Consider the following 14,286-nt stretch of genomic DNA (forward strand, 5'->3'; position numbering starts at 1 on the left):
TTAGGATCACCCCTGATTATGAGCCCTGTATATATTTTGATGATAGTTTTCACTGAGGTCTTTGGTGCTTGCTGTTTCATTCACTGCAGCTCATAAAACCAGACCAGCATATCAACCTGGACACTTGATCCCATATCCAGTCCTTATACACCGTTCAGTCAAAGCGTAGCACATTACAATCTGTTAAGTATAATCATTAAAACAATGTACACATAAATTGCATTTGCAAGAACGGCTTGAGGACTTTAAACGGTCTCCTTGCTGGATGAGATAAAGTTTGGGACCTCAGCTCTGCAGACTTAATGTCACAGGGGGGCGGGGGCGGGGGCGGAGGCGGTGGGGGGGGGGGGGGGGGTGAATCTGCAGGACTCCGCTCACCACGCCTCAGTACGGTAAGTTCGTCAGCCATATTGACTGTCTGCACCTCTTCTCCGGTCGTGGGAGCTTCCACCACTAGAAGCCAGTATCACTGCACCGTCGGTATAGCCTGCGCACCGTGTCCGGTAAACTGCGTAGAGGACGGGAAGGTGAAACGCTCTATTTTTACTCTGCGTGGATAAATAAAGTACCAGCTGGAGGGAGGGTGACACTTGGACATATCCTCCTCAGCGCAGCCGGGCTGTTAGAGGTGAGTTTGATCGGCTTCATCTCAGCCTGCCTTCCTTCCTTTTTAAGCCGTTCAAATGAGGGGGGATTTATTTTCTTCTCCGGGCTGGAACGAGCACAGTGCTGTGTTTTAACGTGGGCCCGGTTAACGAGTGCGTAGATACAACTTCTCTTGCAGCACACACACACACCTTTCTGACAGGGAGGCTGCAGACAGCGTGCTCAGTTTGTGCTTCACCGCCGTTTCTTACCGGCTTCTTCGCACGTTTCAGGACGGGAGGACGGGTGAGTGGACGGCTGTCACTTTGCGCTTTGGTGCGCTGTGCCACTGGAAACGTTACGCAACGGAGTAGAGCTTCCATTCCCAGTCAGGGTAATTAGATGCGTGTCCCCTTTTTTCTCCCCAGAATGAACTTCAGGCGGTGCATATGCTTCCACTGTTATCATTTAAGATTTTGCACCAACAATCAAAAGAATAATTTCCTACTTCACATTTAATTTAGTGTTTTATTGTGGTAATTTAACTATGCATAGGCATATTTCTTCAAAAGGCGAGCATGTTTCTTCACTTTTTTTTTTGTTGAAATTCCGTGTTTCTCTAAGTCTGTAAATGCTCTGCTGCACCGTGGTGAAACTCACAGTTTGAACTTTTTTTTTTTTTTGCGCCGTTTGCAACTTTGTGTCTCTGGTTGTTGTTGCTGTTGCTGCTGACGGTGCATCTTTCTCTCTGTAACAGTAGCAGCATGTTCACATTGACGCTGTTTCTTTACTTTTCGTGCTCGTGGGAGATTCAAATGTTGCAACTTTTGCGCCTTTTCCGCTTTCGTCACGAGCATATTTACAGTTTGGCACGTGAAGCTTTGGGGGGAAAAAAGGAGCAATTTCATATCAAAGACTCGGAAATTGCTTCTGATATTGTTTTTTAAAACCTGGTTCGTCCTGGAAACCACGCTGAGTTTCCAACGGGAAACACGGGCTAGTTGATTATTTTCACGTAAATATCCGTCCTGAATACTGTCCCGCTCATCATGCTTAGTTAGCGGTCCATCTGGCACAAACAGATGCTCCGTTGCGCGTCAAGGAACCCGAAGGTATCTGATTGGCCTCATTACAGCTGGCTGAGTGAGTTTATTGGCTGTTAACCCCCGTCACTCAAATCCTCCTGTTGCTTCTCTTGGCCCCGCCCCCCTTCCAGGGACCAAATTACAACTCATTTGAGAAAGAGGCTCGACGTGCATCATGACATAAGATAGCCTTTGACGGAGGGTTTTAGATTTCTCTCAGCAGCGCTATATTTTGTAACCTGTTGAATCATCTCACGACTCCACATCAGAGCAGGGGAATGAAGGCAGACATGCAGATTACTGAGAAATAGATTATTATTATTATTATGATGTTGTATGTTTTTATGTATTCTCAGTTTTTCAACTCAGTTAAAGTTATTCTTTCTGCCTGAAATGAAAACAGCATTTTGTGCAGTAGATTAACTTTCAAGTCCGTTGTGTGTTGTGTAATGCATCAATATTTTGCCAAGTAACTCCTTGCATGGGATCTGAGAAACGTCTATCTTTTCTAAATCATATGGAAAGGTCAAAAGGTCATAGTTTAGCAGAAACAGATTTTAGATTTGCAAAATCTAACAAAACTTCATTGGATGTTGCTGAACTTGCATATTTGGCTGAATCTTGAGCATTTCTTCACACGCCAGCTGCTTCTGTGAGACTGAAACTGATGCAGACCTGCGCTCACATGCATGATCAGCTCTGCCTGCTCAGTGGTCAGAATATGAAAAAAAGTACACCTAACTTACATTTGCAGTTTTTTTCTGTTCACTTGGAACAGGGGTGTCCAAAGTGCGGCCCGGGGGCCATTTGTGGCCCTTGAGTGAATTTTTTGTGGCCCTTGACTTCAAATCGAAGAATCAGAAGATTTTGGTCCCAGGCCTCATCAGATGGCTTATTTCGTTCTTTTTTTTCTTTTTCATGTTAGCGAGGGAGACCTATAAAAGCCTGACAATTCTTTCCAAAAAAATAGAACACAACAGTTTCCCACTGCAATTAGTTATTGTGTATTTACATTATTTTTTGAAGAGGTCAAAATACAAAAAGTTCCTTCCAATATTTAAAAAAAACCCCAAAAAAACCCTGTGGCCCGTGAGCGATTCTAACGCGACAATTTTGGCCCGCAAGAAAAAAACTTTGGACACCACTGACTTGGAATCTCAGAAGTGTGGCGGTGATTTAGTAATTTGTTTGGCGATGGTTAAACAGCCGGGTCAAACTGCCCCCAAAATAGAAAGTAGGAGATAATAAAGGTGCCAGAAATAACTGTTCAGTCATTCCCTGTATTGTAAATGTGCATGCATGCATCAGTAACGTGTACAGTAGGTCACAGTTCACTGCAGAGGACAGGAAATGTTGCGCTTCAATAACAGTGTAACACTCAGTTTAGTGAAAATATCCAAATCAGTGGTCTGATTGACTGAATTGATTTAAGATTGTGAACATGTTTGATACCCTGACACTCGTCTGATACCACGTGATCGAGCTTCTTAATGATCGACTTTATCTGAAAGTACTGAAGTTTAAAATGTCCGACGGGTGCCGAGGAGACGATATTATTGCGATTTTAAACGTTTTGCAGAGAATTGTGATTCAATCGATTTGAGATTTAACTTTTAAACTAAATCAAGAACTGGTTCGTCCAATAAGAAGTCAATCTCAGTCTGTTAATCTCACTTAAGCCTTTTTATTTCTACACAATGAGAGTCTAGCCCACAGACTGACGACACTGTGCTCAAACGCTGCAGGGACCTCACCATCTGAACTGTTGGTGTTTCAGTCTGATCAAATATATGAATATGACTTTTGAACAGTTTTAACAGCGGCCTCGTTTGCAATTAAAAATGTGAAAGGCACATTTGCGATTGATAAAATAAAACTATCGATACTTGGCAGCCATGATATCGCCACACTAAATAATCACAATACTACGCTGTATCGTTTTTTTATATATATATATATATATATATATATATATATATATTAGTTAATGGGTTATAAAACCTTTAATGTGCAGGAAATCTCATTTCACTGACTCTGCAGAAGAATATTCACCTCGTCCAGCTTCTCAGAGAGCCGACGTCAGACTTTTTTCTTTTTAGTTTATTTCTCATTTTTGGTCATTTTAAACATTAGCAGACATTTTAAGCACGTTTTATTTACGCAGCTATGATGAATTCAGCAATCATTCTGCAGGTTGATCGATGTAAAGAATAACAGGATGACGCTCTGAAAGAAAGAGTTCGGGCGATGATTTGACTCTTTCTGTTTCAGTTGTTGTCGGAGAACAAAGGTTGAAGTTTGACAGCCGGCCTCGCTGACAGATAATATCTAGTTTCTCTTTATTTGTCACTCCGAGCAGCTCGTCTTCTGCTGTTTTGATTTTTATCTCTTTCTATCTCTGTTTTGCCTCTTTGTCATTTCTGCCCTTTTCTTCATGAACATTTGACATTATTCAGGATGGTAAAATCTTTTCACTGACAGGGTGAACTTTGCAAAGAACAAAAGATAAAAACGTGTTTTGTCTTCTCTGTTCACTTCTTAAAGCAGATGATGTGGTGCGGTCTCAGGTAGCTGTACCTCCACCACCAGCTCTGTGTCCTTGAGATGAACTCGACACACTGAACATTCGTACGTCAGCGTGGATGAGTGTCAAGTCCGTGCTGGAGCAGACGGGCGCGATGATGTCATTCTTCTCACGTTTCCATTCATTTTAACAGCTGCTGACTTGTTTTTGTTCAGCCGAGCAAATAACGATGACCGTAAATATTGATCACATAATTCTAAATCTTAATACCCTCTCTTGTTGTTGGACTTATGGAGAGATTAGAAAGTTTCTTATAACACATTGCATCACCCTCTGATTTTTTTTTTTTACCTAAGCAACTTGAATTTGAAGTCAGAGTTTCCAGATGTCCATCTGAATGTGCTAAAAAACAATTATGTTATTGCTATGCTATTGTAGGTTGTTAACCGTAAGATAACAAGCTAACTCCCTTAGAGGAATAAATAAATAAATGAATGAATAAATACATAAATAAATTTACACTTAAGAGGCTGAAAACATAAAATTATTACGTTCCCCCTTGAAATATAGCTCAAACTGGGGGGGGGGGCGGGGGCGCTGGTGGCACAGTGGCAATGTGCGCGCTCTCATGTATCGAGGCTACAGTCCTCACGTGACCTCTCTCTCCCTGATCTCCGCTCCTGTCCACTGTCCTTCATCTCTAATAAATAAATACAAAAAGAAATCTTTAAAAAGAAATGTAACTCAAACTGATCAACATAATATCAGAATAGTTGGTGGCTAATGAAATAGTTAACTAGTTGGTTCATTGTTCTGGCTCTGCGCGTGTGTGAGGTCAGAGGTCACAGCCTGAACGAGCCATTTGTGCTCGAGCTCTCGCCTCCTCAGGCTCGATGAGGAATCTGCTGGTTCTTCTGTCGTACAACCACAGCTTTGTTGTCAAGAAAAGCAGTTGGTACGGTTTCCTACTGCCAGAACAGCTGTTAGGAGTGTGTGTGTGTGTGTGTGTGTGTGTGTGTGTGTGTGTGTGTGTGTGGTTGCAGGCAGGCTCTGACAGCGGGACATATCGTATTCTCGTCAAACACATGAGAAATGACAGACGTTATGCAAACCTTTTTCAAAAAAGATGATCAAATTATTTTTAAAATGCGTTGTGTCTAATTGTGCAGATATTTGGATTCCATGAGGAGAATCACAAAACATGTCGGCACCTCAGGAGATAGACCAACATTTATCAACCAGCAACCCTGAACTCGCTTAGTGAGAGTTCAAACATTCTCACAGAGGCAGCGAGGACAGTAGAAGTTGTAACTCAGACGACGAGAAAAGAAAAATATGAGCCATTTGTTCAAGAAATAAAAACCCGCAAAGTAAAGCAAGCTGAGAGAAAGATTTCTAAATTCTTTATTGCAAGATATTTAATCAACTCTGAATTCTACTAAACTCGAGCTTTATTCCTGATTGGAAAGTGTCATTCATGGAGTCATTGTTTAGTTTATAAAATTGACTTTATTAATTTATGTAGCGCACAGGAAAACAAATACAAGGCACGTAGAAAAAGCATGACAGCACGTGTGTGGGCGACAAATGGCTCGTATGAAAACCACACCTCGAAGACATATGAAATGGTAACGCAACAAAACCACCAAACGAACAAGATATCAGACGTCTGAATGAAGCGCAGGCACGCAGCATAACCCAGACTGAGGAGGAAGTCATAACAGGCGAGACGTGACATCAGAACGAGCAGGGCAACGCAGCGCTGTGTGTGTGTGTGTGTGTGTGTGTGTGTCTTACTGAGTGTGTATGTGGAGCTCCAGCTGTGAATGCACAGACTGGGACGAGAATTTAACGTTGTTACAGAATCAATATGAATGCACAAAGACGAGATGACAGCTGAGATTTGTTTCAGCACTTTTTCAAAATATGCAATCTGAAAAAAAGGCCTTAAACAAGTGAAGGAAAAAAAACCAAGTAAATAACCAGACAAACAGCAAATGTTACAGCCTTCAGCTACAGAACATTATAAAGGTCACTCCTTGGTCTGTGCGTGCGTGTGTGTGTGTGTGTGTGTGTCGATAGGCCACGAGGTCGCGTGCGACCAAAAGCCCTGAAGCATCCATTCAATCTTATAGATGGTAATCACTTTCACCTTGCCAATATGTAGAACGACGGTGACCTCACCAAGCAGGCGGTCATGATTTGTATTTTTTGTATCTTGTTTTTCTTCCCTCGTGTTGTTTGTTTCCCCTGTGTGTTAATGTTTCCTCGTTTAGTTGTTCGTGTTTTATTTAGTTATTTCTCATGATGTCTTCGCTGTGTTCGAGTGTGTATTCTGTTTTGTGACTTCTCTGTGTGTCCTCAGTGTTTCTGCTGTTCATCCCTACCTCTCTCTGTGTGTCCTCCCCTGTCTCTAATAGTGTTTGATTTACTTTTCGGTCCTTTTCCTGATGCTTCTGCAAACTGAAGTTGAGACGTTTAGTCCAGAATAAATCTTCCTCTGAACATCCTGAAAGTTGCAGCGTTGGTTAACAAAGCTGTGCAGACCCTGTCCTCTGAAAGTGACTCATCGTTCCTACTTCCTGTAAAACTCCAGAAAGGAGCGAGGCAGCTCTCAGTCCGTTAGTGATTGGAGTATTCAGTATCTCCTAACTGCAGGTATATGGGTCAAGACAAGCTTTGAATTCTTATGTGCCTCTTTCCCTTTTCTCCCATGATGCATTATTCTAGTCCTCACTCTCTCTAATCCCTCTCACCATTAATAAGGTGTTAATATAACGATGCAGGAAGAAGAGATACAGAGGGGGCTGAAGGTGGAGAACCCCTTTGATGAACTCGCTCACCCTGCATATTTTTGAAGCTTTAATAAGTCGCCCCATTTTCGATACCGAGCTGTTCGCCTGGAGACGTTCACTGATAAAGGCTCGGCTCCTTCACCTGTGTGTGCGGCTTATATACCGTAAATTCCGTACTATTGAGCGCACCTGGATATAAGCCGCACCGGCTAAAAATAAGTAAATAAATGTATTTGTACATATATAAGCCGCACTTGATTATAAGCCGCAGGTGTCCACGCTATAACAAGAGCTATTTACACAGACCTAGGCTACCGGTAACATCCGCAAATACTGTAGCGTCCGTACGGACGTTAAAGGACGACGAGAGTGTTCAAATAATAACTTTTAATAACCCGATCACTGTCGGCCATGACCACGCCGTTTACAGCAGAGAGCAACACATAACTTTCCGTAACAATCCAACTCTCTCCCCCAGCGTTCTCTCATACAGCCACTCAACACGTTCTCGCTGGTGCATTCACTGACTCTCCACATAATCGGAATTATGAACACATTATCAACTACTGACTTTACAACATGAACCGTTACAATACGAAGCCTAGCCGACGGTGTCTGTAACACGGCTGATGAAAAAGATGACCGTAATATATTTCACAAGAAAAAGTCCATCCATTCACTGCCTCAGAATGACTTCATTACTCACTTCCTCAGTCTCTGCTGTCGCTGTCAGTGTCATCTTAACGTGCAGCAGCTCTGTTAGCTTCTTTGACAGCCAGGTCGATCGCCTTTAACTTGAAAGCTGCATCATATGTATTTCTCCGTGTGTTTTCCATCATGAGGGTGCGTGCATGAAGCGCAAAATGACTGATATTAAGATCCGACGTGACGAAGTCAAATGTTTTTGCGGCAGAAGCTCATTGTCCCCCATAAAAAATCCATGCATTAGCCGCACCGGAGTAGAAGCCGCAGTGCTCGAAGTGTGAGAAAAAAGTAGCGGCTTATAGTCCGGAATTTACGGTACATTATTTTTCACCAGCAGCACACTTGGGATTACGTGTGGCGCTTTAATCTGTCCAGGCTGCAGCCGGATGCACCGAGAAACCATTAGGGGTGTTCCACTTCATTTAATGCAGCCATGCATAGATTATAAATGATGCTGAGTCCATTGACTGCCCCGCCCAATCACCTCGCACTAACTTTAGAATTAATCAATACAGACGTGAAGCCTTTTTTCACCACTTCTGCAGAAACCAGGAAACCAGAGTCGCTGAGTGTCTTTTCTCTCTTGCTGTTGCTACATGAGGTTTTTGGAGGTTTTGTTCATGTTGGTCTCGCAGCAGTTCTTCTGATATGTTGTCACCGACTGAGCTGCTGCTGCTTTTTGTGACAGTATTTTGAAACCTCAAAGTGAATTTGGTGCTAAATAGGCCAGCACATCTCTTCAACTGAGTCTGTTCTCTTTAGGCTCTCTGGTGTGATAGAAACATTTTTTCTCTCTGTGTGTATCAGAAACCAGATAGTGAAGAAGCAAATATCTGATCTACCGCTGCTTGAGTTGCAGCGATAACCAATGCTTCATTTGATCAACCATATCTTCTACTTCCCTTTGGACCAATCACTTTGCTGTTTGCATTCAGATTAAATGCCACGACCGTCTGTAAAATCCTAACAATGCAAGCTCCTGGGTCAAAGCTGCTTCGATGGTTGGCCAATCAAATTTTGCATTTACTTGTAGAAATGTTGTGACGTTAAGCTGCAAGCACAACATGAAGAAAAGTATGTTGTTTTTTTAGCTGTGGGGAAAAAGGATTGAACGCAGGTGTTGTGTGACTTCACCAAATCCAGCTGCTGCCATCAGTCACTCAAAGCAGCCGTGACAAACTTAGAAATCCAGTGTTGGAATCTGTTTAGGAATCTTCTGGAAAATGTTTCCTCTCCGATCAGAGTAAATCGTACTATTACACCGACCGTGAAAACATTGAATCATCAGGTGTGTTTCCTCCCTCGCCTGAGTCTGTGTGAGCGCGAGTCAGTCAGCTGGTTTCCCTCTCTGTGCTGACACTTGAGAAAAGTCTATTTGTGTCCCTGCACATCGCAAAGATCTGACACCTGGGGGACACCCATACTGACTGCTCTCTCTCTCTCTCTCTCTCTCTCTCTCTCTCTCTCTCTCTCTCTCTCTCTCTCTCTCTCTCTCTCTAGGATTCTAGCCATTTAGCTTACAAGCACTTAACCTAAAGTAATCCCACACTGTTCAGCTAATTATCTGAGGAAGCAGGTCAAGGGTCGCCTTGAAGAAACCAACAGCAAGGCATCTTAAGAGATGAATATCGTCTTTTTATTTTCTGCCGTTCTGCATATCTGTCTCTGTTTCTCTTTCAATGATTTCTGCGTCTCTATTTTTGGACTCCTCTTCCTTCCTTCCTCTCACATACTTGCACATTTCTCTCTGCGACGGCCTCTTCCTTCTTCTGTTCCCTCTATTTCACAACTTTCTGTTCAAAACGAAGTCCAGATACACTCCTGTAACGTTCTGTGGAACCTGCAGCTGAAGTGCCCGACCTTTTTTTATTTTTTTTGTCTGTAGAAAAATCAGATCCATTAAAATCTTTTTTTTTCCTTTTTTTTTTGTAGAAAAATGATATTTGCTCCATAAATTAGAAGATATTATGATGTAAAACTTCCTTTACATTTACAGTTTTCCTTTTTGTAGAGTAAACAAACCTTTCCCGGACAGTATTACCGGTTCTTCAATCATTTTTATGGGAAGAAACCTGCTCAAACTTTTTCCCATCCAGGCTGAATTTTCACTTGTTATCCTCTTTGATGACGCTGTGAGGACTTTTGAAATAGCTGTCTGAGAAGTGTCTTCCTGTTCCCATTTTATTTTTCTTTCCTCTCTCTCAGATTTGATCGTTCTTATTTGAACTTTCTCTCCCCCTATTGTTTTCCTTCTCCATCTTTGAGTCTGGCCTTTGATCGTTTCCTGACCTTGTCTCTTTCAATTGTGCAGGTTAGATTTAAAAAGGGGACCAATGAAAGGAAATGGGAGAGTTACGTCAGCCAACATTGTGTTTCAGTCTGCTCTTCTATGGCCTGTTTTTGAACGTTTTCATTTGTTGCTTTGCCTCAGGCGCTGGTGCCCGGAGAACGGCAGTAAGACGGAGGACGACTTCTTTCTGTTTTGTCAGCAAAGGGGGACGGGCGGAGAGAGGAGAAAGATGCCCAAACCGGTGAGTTCTGAACATTCGGGAGGAGATTTGTAGCATGTGGAGAGATGCCGATCTGCTGCACGCGTCAGGATCGGCCTGCAGAGTTTTTCTTCCACAAATTATTTTTAGGTATTAAATGTTTTGGAGGATTGTTTCTGGTGAGCTCTGTCTTTTAGTCTCTGCAGCATTGAAGCCTCTTTGCACTGGGACAGACAAACTGCAGTCATGTGATCTGATAAATATGTTTATGATGAGATAAGATCACGACATCATTATGTTAAAATCTACGTTTAAAACATCAGCGTTTTGTTTGTCTTCGAAGGTGTGTGTGTGTGTGTGTGTGTGTGTGTGTGTGTGTGTGTGTGTGTTTTGTTTTTTTCACCCTGAAGGGCAGCATGCTGTCGTTTTTGGATCATTTGTAACTGAAAACATCATTTTTAAAAAATTGAGCCAGTAGTGCTCTATACCGGCTCTCCCTGTCAGAAATAATGTGTAACAGAAGTGCAGAGTTTTGGGAACACACACACACACACACACACACACACACACGTAGTGGGTCACTCTGTGGGACCGTCCTGCCTGGTGAAAAAGGACAAACACAAAGAGGGCTTTCTCCGCTCTATTTTGGGAGTGAAGGACAGTGGGAACTTTCACGTCGCTCTGACACACATGCAGCGTTTGAGTTTGTGCTGCGGCTTGAAAAAAAACAAAAAAAACAGGATTATAGGCTGAAGCTTGTGAAGCCATCTAATACATTACCTTTACTGTGTTTTCACCTCGGGAGCAAAAACAGTCACATGTCATTTTTAACCTCAGAATGGAACAAGTGATTAATTTCATGCAATCAAATAAATGAGGTGAAATGTCAGATTGTTGTAGCATTGAGTGAAGTAACATTAATACCCAATGACATGTGATATGATGCTGTAAGATATAAGATGAGATGTGTGACTCATTAAGGTTCATATAACGACACAGTGATAACTGTGATTATTGATCATCACATGATCTGATTTACTGAAGACTGTGGTGGCAGCGCGTCAGGCGCAGGATGAGGCGACACAGTCCGATGGTGGAGGCTGAGCGTCAGGCGCAGGATGAGGCGACACAGTCCGATGGTGGAGGCTGAGCGTCAGGCGCAGGATGAGGCGACACAGTCCGATGGTGGAGGCTGAGCGTCAGGCGCAGGATGAGGCGACACAGTCCGATGGTGGAGGCTGAGCGTCAGGCGCAGGATGAGGCGACACAGTCCGATGGTGGAGGCTGAGCGTCAGGCGCAGGATGAGGCGACACAGTCCGATGGTGGAGGCTGAGCGTCAGGCGCAGGATGAGGCGACACAGTCCGATGGTGGAGGCTGAGCGTCAGGCGCAGGATGAGGCGACACAGTCCGATGGTGGAGGCTGAGCGTCAGGCGCAGGATGAGGCGACACAGTCCGATGGTGGAGGCTGAGCGTCAGGCAGGGACTGAAGGGCGACGCAACAAAAAAACCCCAAACTTTAAATTACCTTTATTTATCGCGAGTGTTTAGAAAATGTTATCAGACGAGTCAGAGCAGCTCGTGCTGCATCGATCTTAATTTTATTATCTGTTTCAATACAAAATAAATCAAATCAGTGCAGCATTTTAAACAACCTCAGTATGAGTAACCAATCACCTGACTGTTCACCTACCAAATGAAAAACTCACATTAACTCCAGATGGATCAGACTGAGGTCAGAGGGGGAAACTGCAGCAGGAGAATGAAGCTTGTATTTGCAGGGTGTTTGCCATCCTGCTGCCTGTAGCAAACATCCTGACTGCTCACACCGTTATCTACAGCCAGCCAGCCAGCCAGCCATCGCACAGAGCCCCCAGTCTATCAATCAAAGTAATGGGGAAGAATTAGGCCAGGCTCAATTCCTGGAAAGAGACTATGGGAACATGTGACGGGGGGGGGGGGGGGGGGGGGAGATGTAGAAGGTGAGGGAAATGGATAGAGGAAGGGAAAGTGAGGCTGGAAAAAAAGTTAACACCAGAAATAATTTAAACTCTTCTGAGATTTAAAAAAAAATATTTTTAAGGTTAAATAAAATCTGTTCAATACAAAGCTTAAACCCTCAACCCTTTAGTTTTTTGTTCAGCAGGCACACCAAACTCCTGCTATAAATCAGCATGCATGAGTCTAATCTTTTACCCAATGACTGATGTTTATTAGAAATTCCCATTAGCAGGGATTTTACACTCTGTTCTGAACTCTTCCATGATGATTCTTCCTGCACAGCGTAAAAAAAACACAGATTGTTAACAAAAGACTACGAAGTGTTTTTGATTCTTTAAATGATTTTATATCTTTGTTGTGACGTGGACACGACCTCAGTGGATGATTCAGCCTCTCGCAGTAAACATCATTTTGTAACTAATGCTTTTGTAATGCTCCTTCAGTGTAGTAATGTACCGTGTCAGTGTGGTTTTAATCACCAGGGCAGGAATAATTGACATCTTGTTAAGATTCTCATGTCTGATGCTGAAGAGTCATTTTGAGACTCAGTTTGGGAAGCCTTTCGAGAAGATCACTGTGACGCTCCTGCGTTGTTCTGCGTGCGATGATCCGGCTAAAAAAGAAAAAAAATGATAAGCATGTGTTGACGTTCAAACCTCATTCACACATGCACAAAACTCCTAAATGTGAGCTACGTGTGTGAACGCTAACCGACACATTCCTACTCAGACCTTAGCCTACATTTTTATCCCAGTAAATTTTCCTGCGTGATTTCGGGGCTGAGCTGATGAGACGACGGCGTAGGATGTATTCGGATAGAAATTCAACAAGAGCGAGTGGGAGGGGAAATGTTATGTCGCTGTGTTCGTATCACTGAGAAGAAGTTTCCGCAATACAATCGGAGAGAGAGACGGAGAGGAGAGACACGGAGCATGTGGACGTCAGGATGGAGGGAAATTTGATAAGAGTAAGCAAAAGAGAAAGTTGAAACGGACGAGTACAGTTGAGATTATTGAAACACGCCGTAGGGGATGAGAGAAGGCGCACAAAGGGGCCAGAGAGGATTTGTGAGCGGACTGATTGACGGGCACTTTGTTCAGATCCCGTCCAGAAAAATGACACCCGTGCCGCCCTCGAGGGGAACTCCCACTCCGGTTACATTCGGTTACAGCTTTGACATTCAGCCTCCCAGTTTGACAGTAAACACATCAGGCCTTTCACTTGTTTTTACCTTGAAAACACTCCGATGTCATGTTGGATTTGGGGATGAAGCTAAAGTGGTCCCCACGGGCATGCTTTAAGCTAGCATGCATCCATTAGACTGTCTCTAATGACATCAACAAAAGAACCAATATATAGATGGGAAACTCATTGAGAATTATGTAGGTGAGTCGAGTAAGCCTACACAAAGCCTCTGAGGGTCTCTTTATGTTGGAAGCAGCTTTCCTTCCCCAAAAGGCAAATCAGGCTACAAGCGAGTCGGCCTCAGGCGGGCCATTAAAATGTGGGTAACTCCCCTCAAGGTTGTGTTTTAACACTGTTTGTGTTTGGACACACACCTCAACCCCCCCTCCCCCCCTGGTGCTCACTTCTTTCATCCTGTTCAAAGGAGGACCTTACAAAGGGCGCTCTGTGTTCGCTGCAGACCAGACAGGGAATGTTTGGACGAAGGAGAGGTGATTAAATCAAATTAAGACGAGCAAACACCCAAAACACAGTCTTGTCTTTTCTTCATGTGCTGTTAAAGGTTTGTGACTGAAACAGTACGAAGGCACAAACACTCACTCTCACTGGAGGAAGGAACAACTAGATTTTGGTGGTCAAGAGTCAAAGGTGACTCCATCCCGTTCTTGTACACACACTACTAGCCATTTAAACACTGCGAGTTCAAGACGGGACTTTTCCGTCCGTGTTAAATCCTCGCCATCAGTGCAAATGTCAAAGAGGCGTTTCTGCTGCTCAGCAGGCCCCTCCGATGAACATGGCGTGCCTCTTGTGTTTCTGCATCGCCACGATGTAAAGTCACCAATATTGGGCCACTGCAAGTTAAACTAAGAGTACAAAGGCGTTCTGAGCGTGGAGCTTCTTCATATCACTGTTGT

The 14,286-nt window shown here is 43.4% G+C and overlaps 1 protein-coding gene across 1 annotated transcript in view; it reads left to right on the top strand.

Moving 5' to 3' along the window:
- The first annotated feature begins 363 nt into the window (after window positions 1–363).
- LOC306832231 (radixin-like) overlaps window positions 364–14,286 on the top strand; it is a 36,209-nt gene continuing 22,286 nt past the window's right edge. Inside the window, 2 exon segments of the mRNA XM_079356737.1 lie at window positions 364–628; window positions 10,126–10,225. Coding sequence (XP_079212863.1) covers window positions 10,214–10,225 — 12 coding nt within the window. The 5' untranslated portion in view covers window positions 364–628; window positions 10,126–10,213.

This window comes from Symphodus melops, assembly GCF_947650265.1.
Source record: "Symphodus melops genome assembly, chromosome: 12".
NCBI classification, from domain to species: domain Eukaryota; kingdom Metazoa; phylum Chordata; class Actinopteri; order Labriformes; family Labridae; genus Symphodus; species Symphodus melops.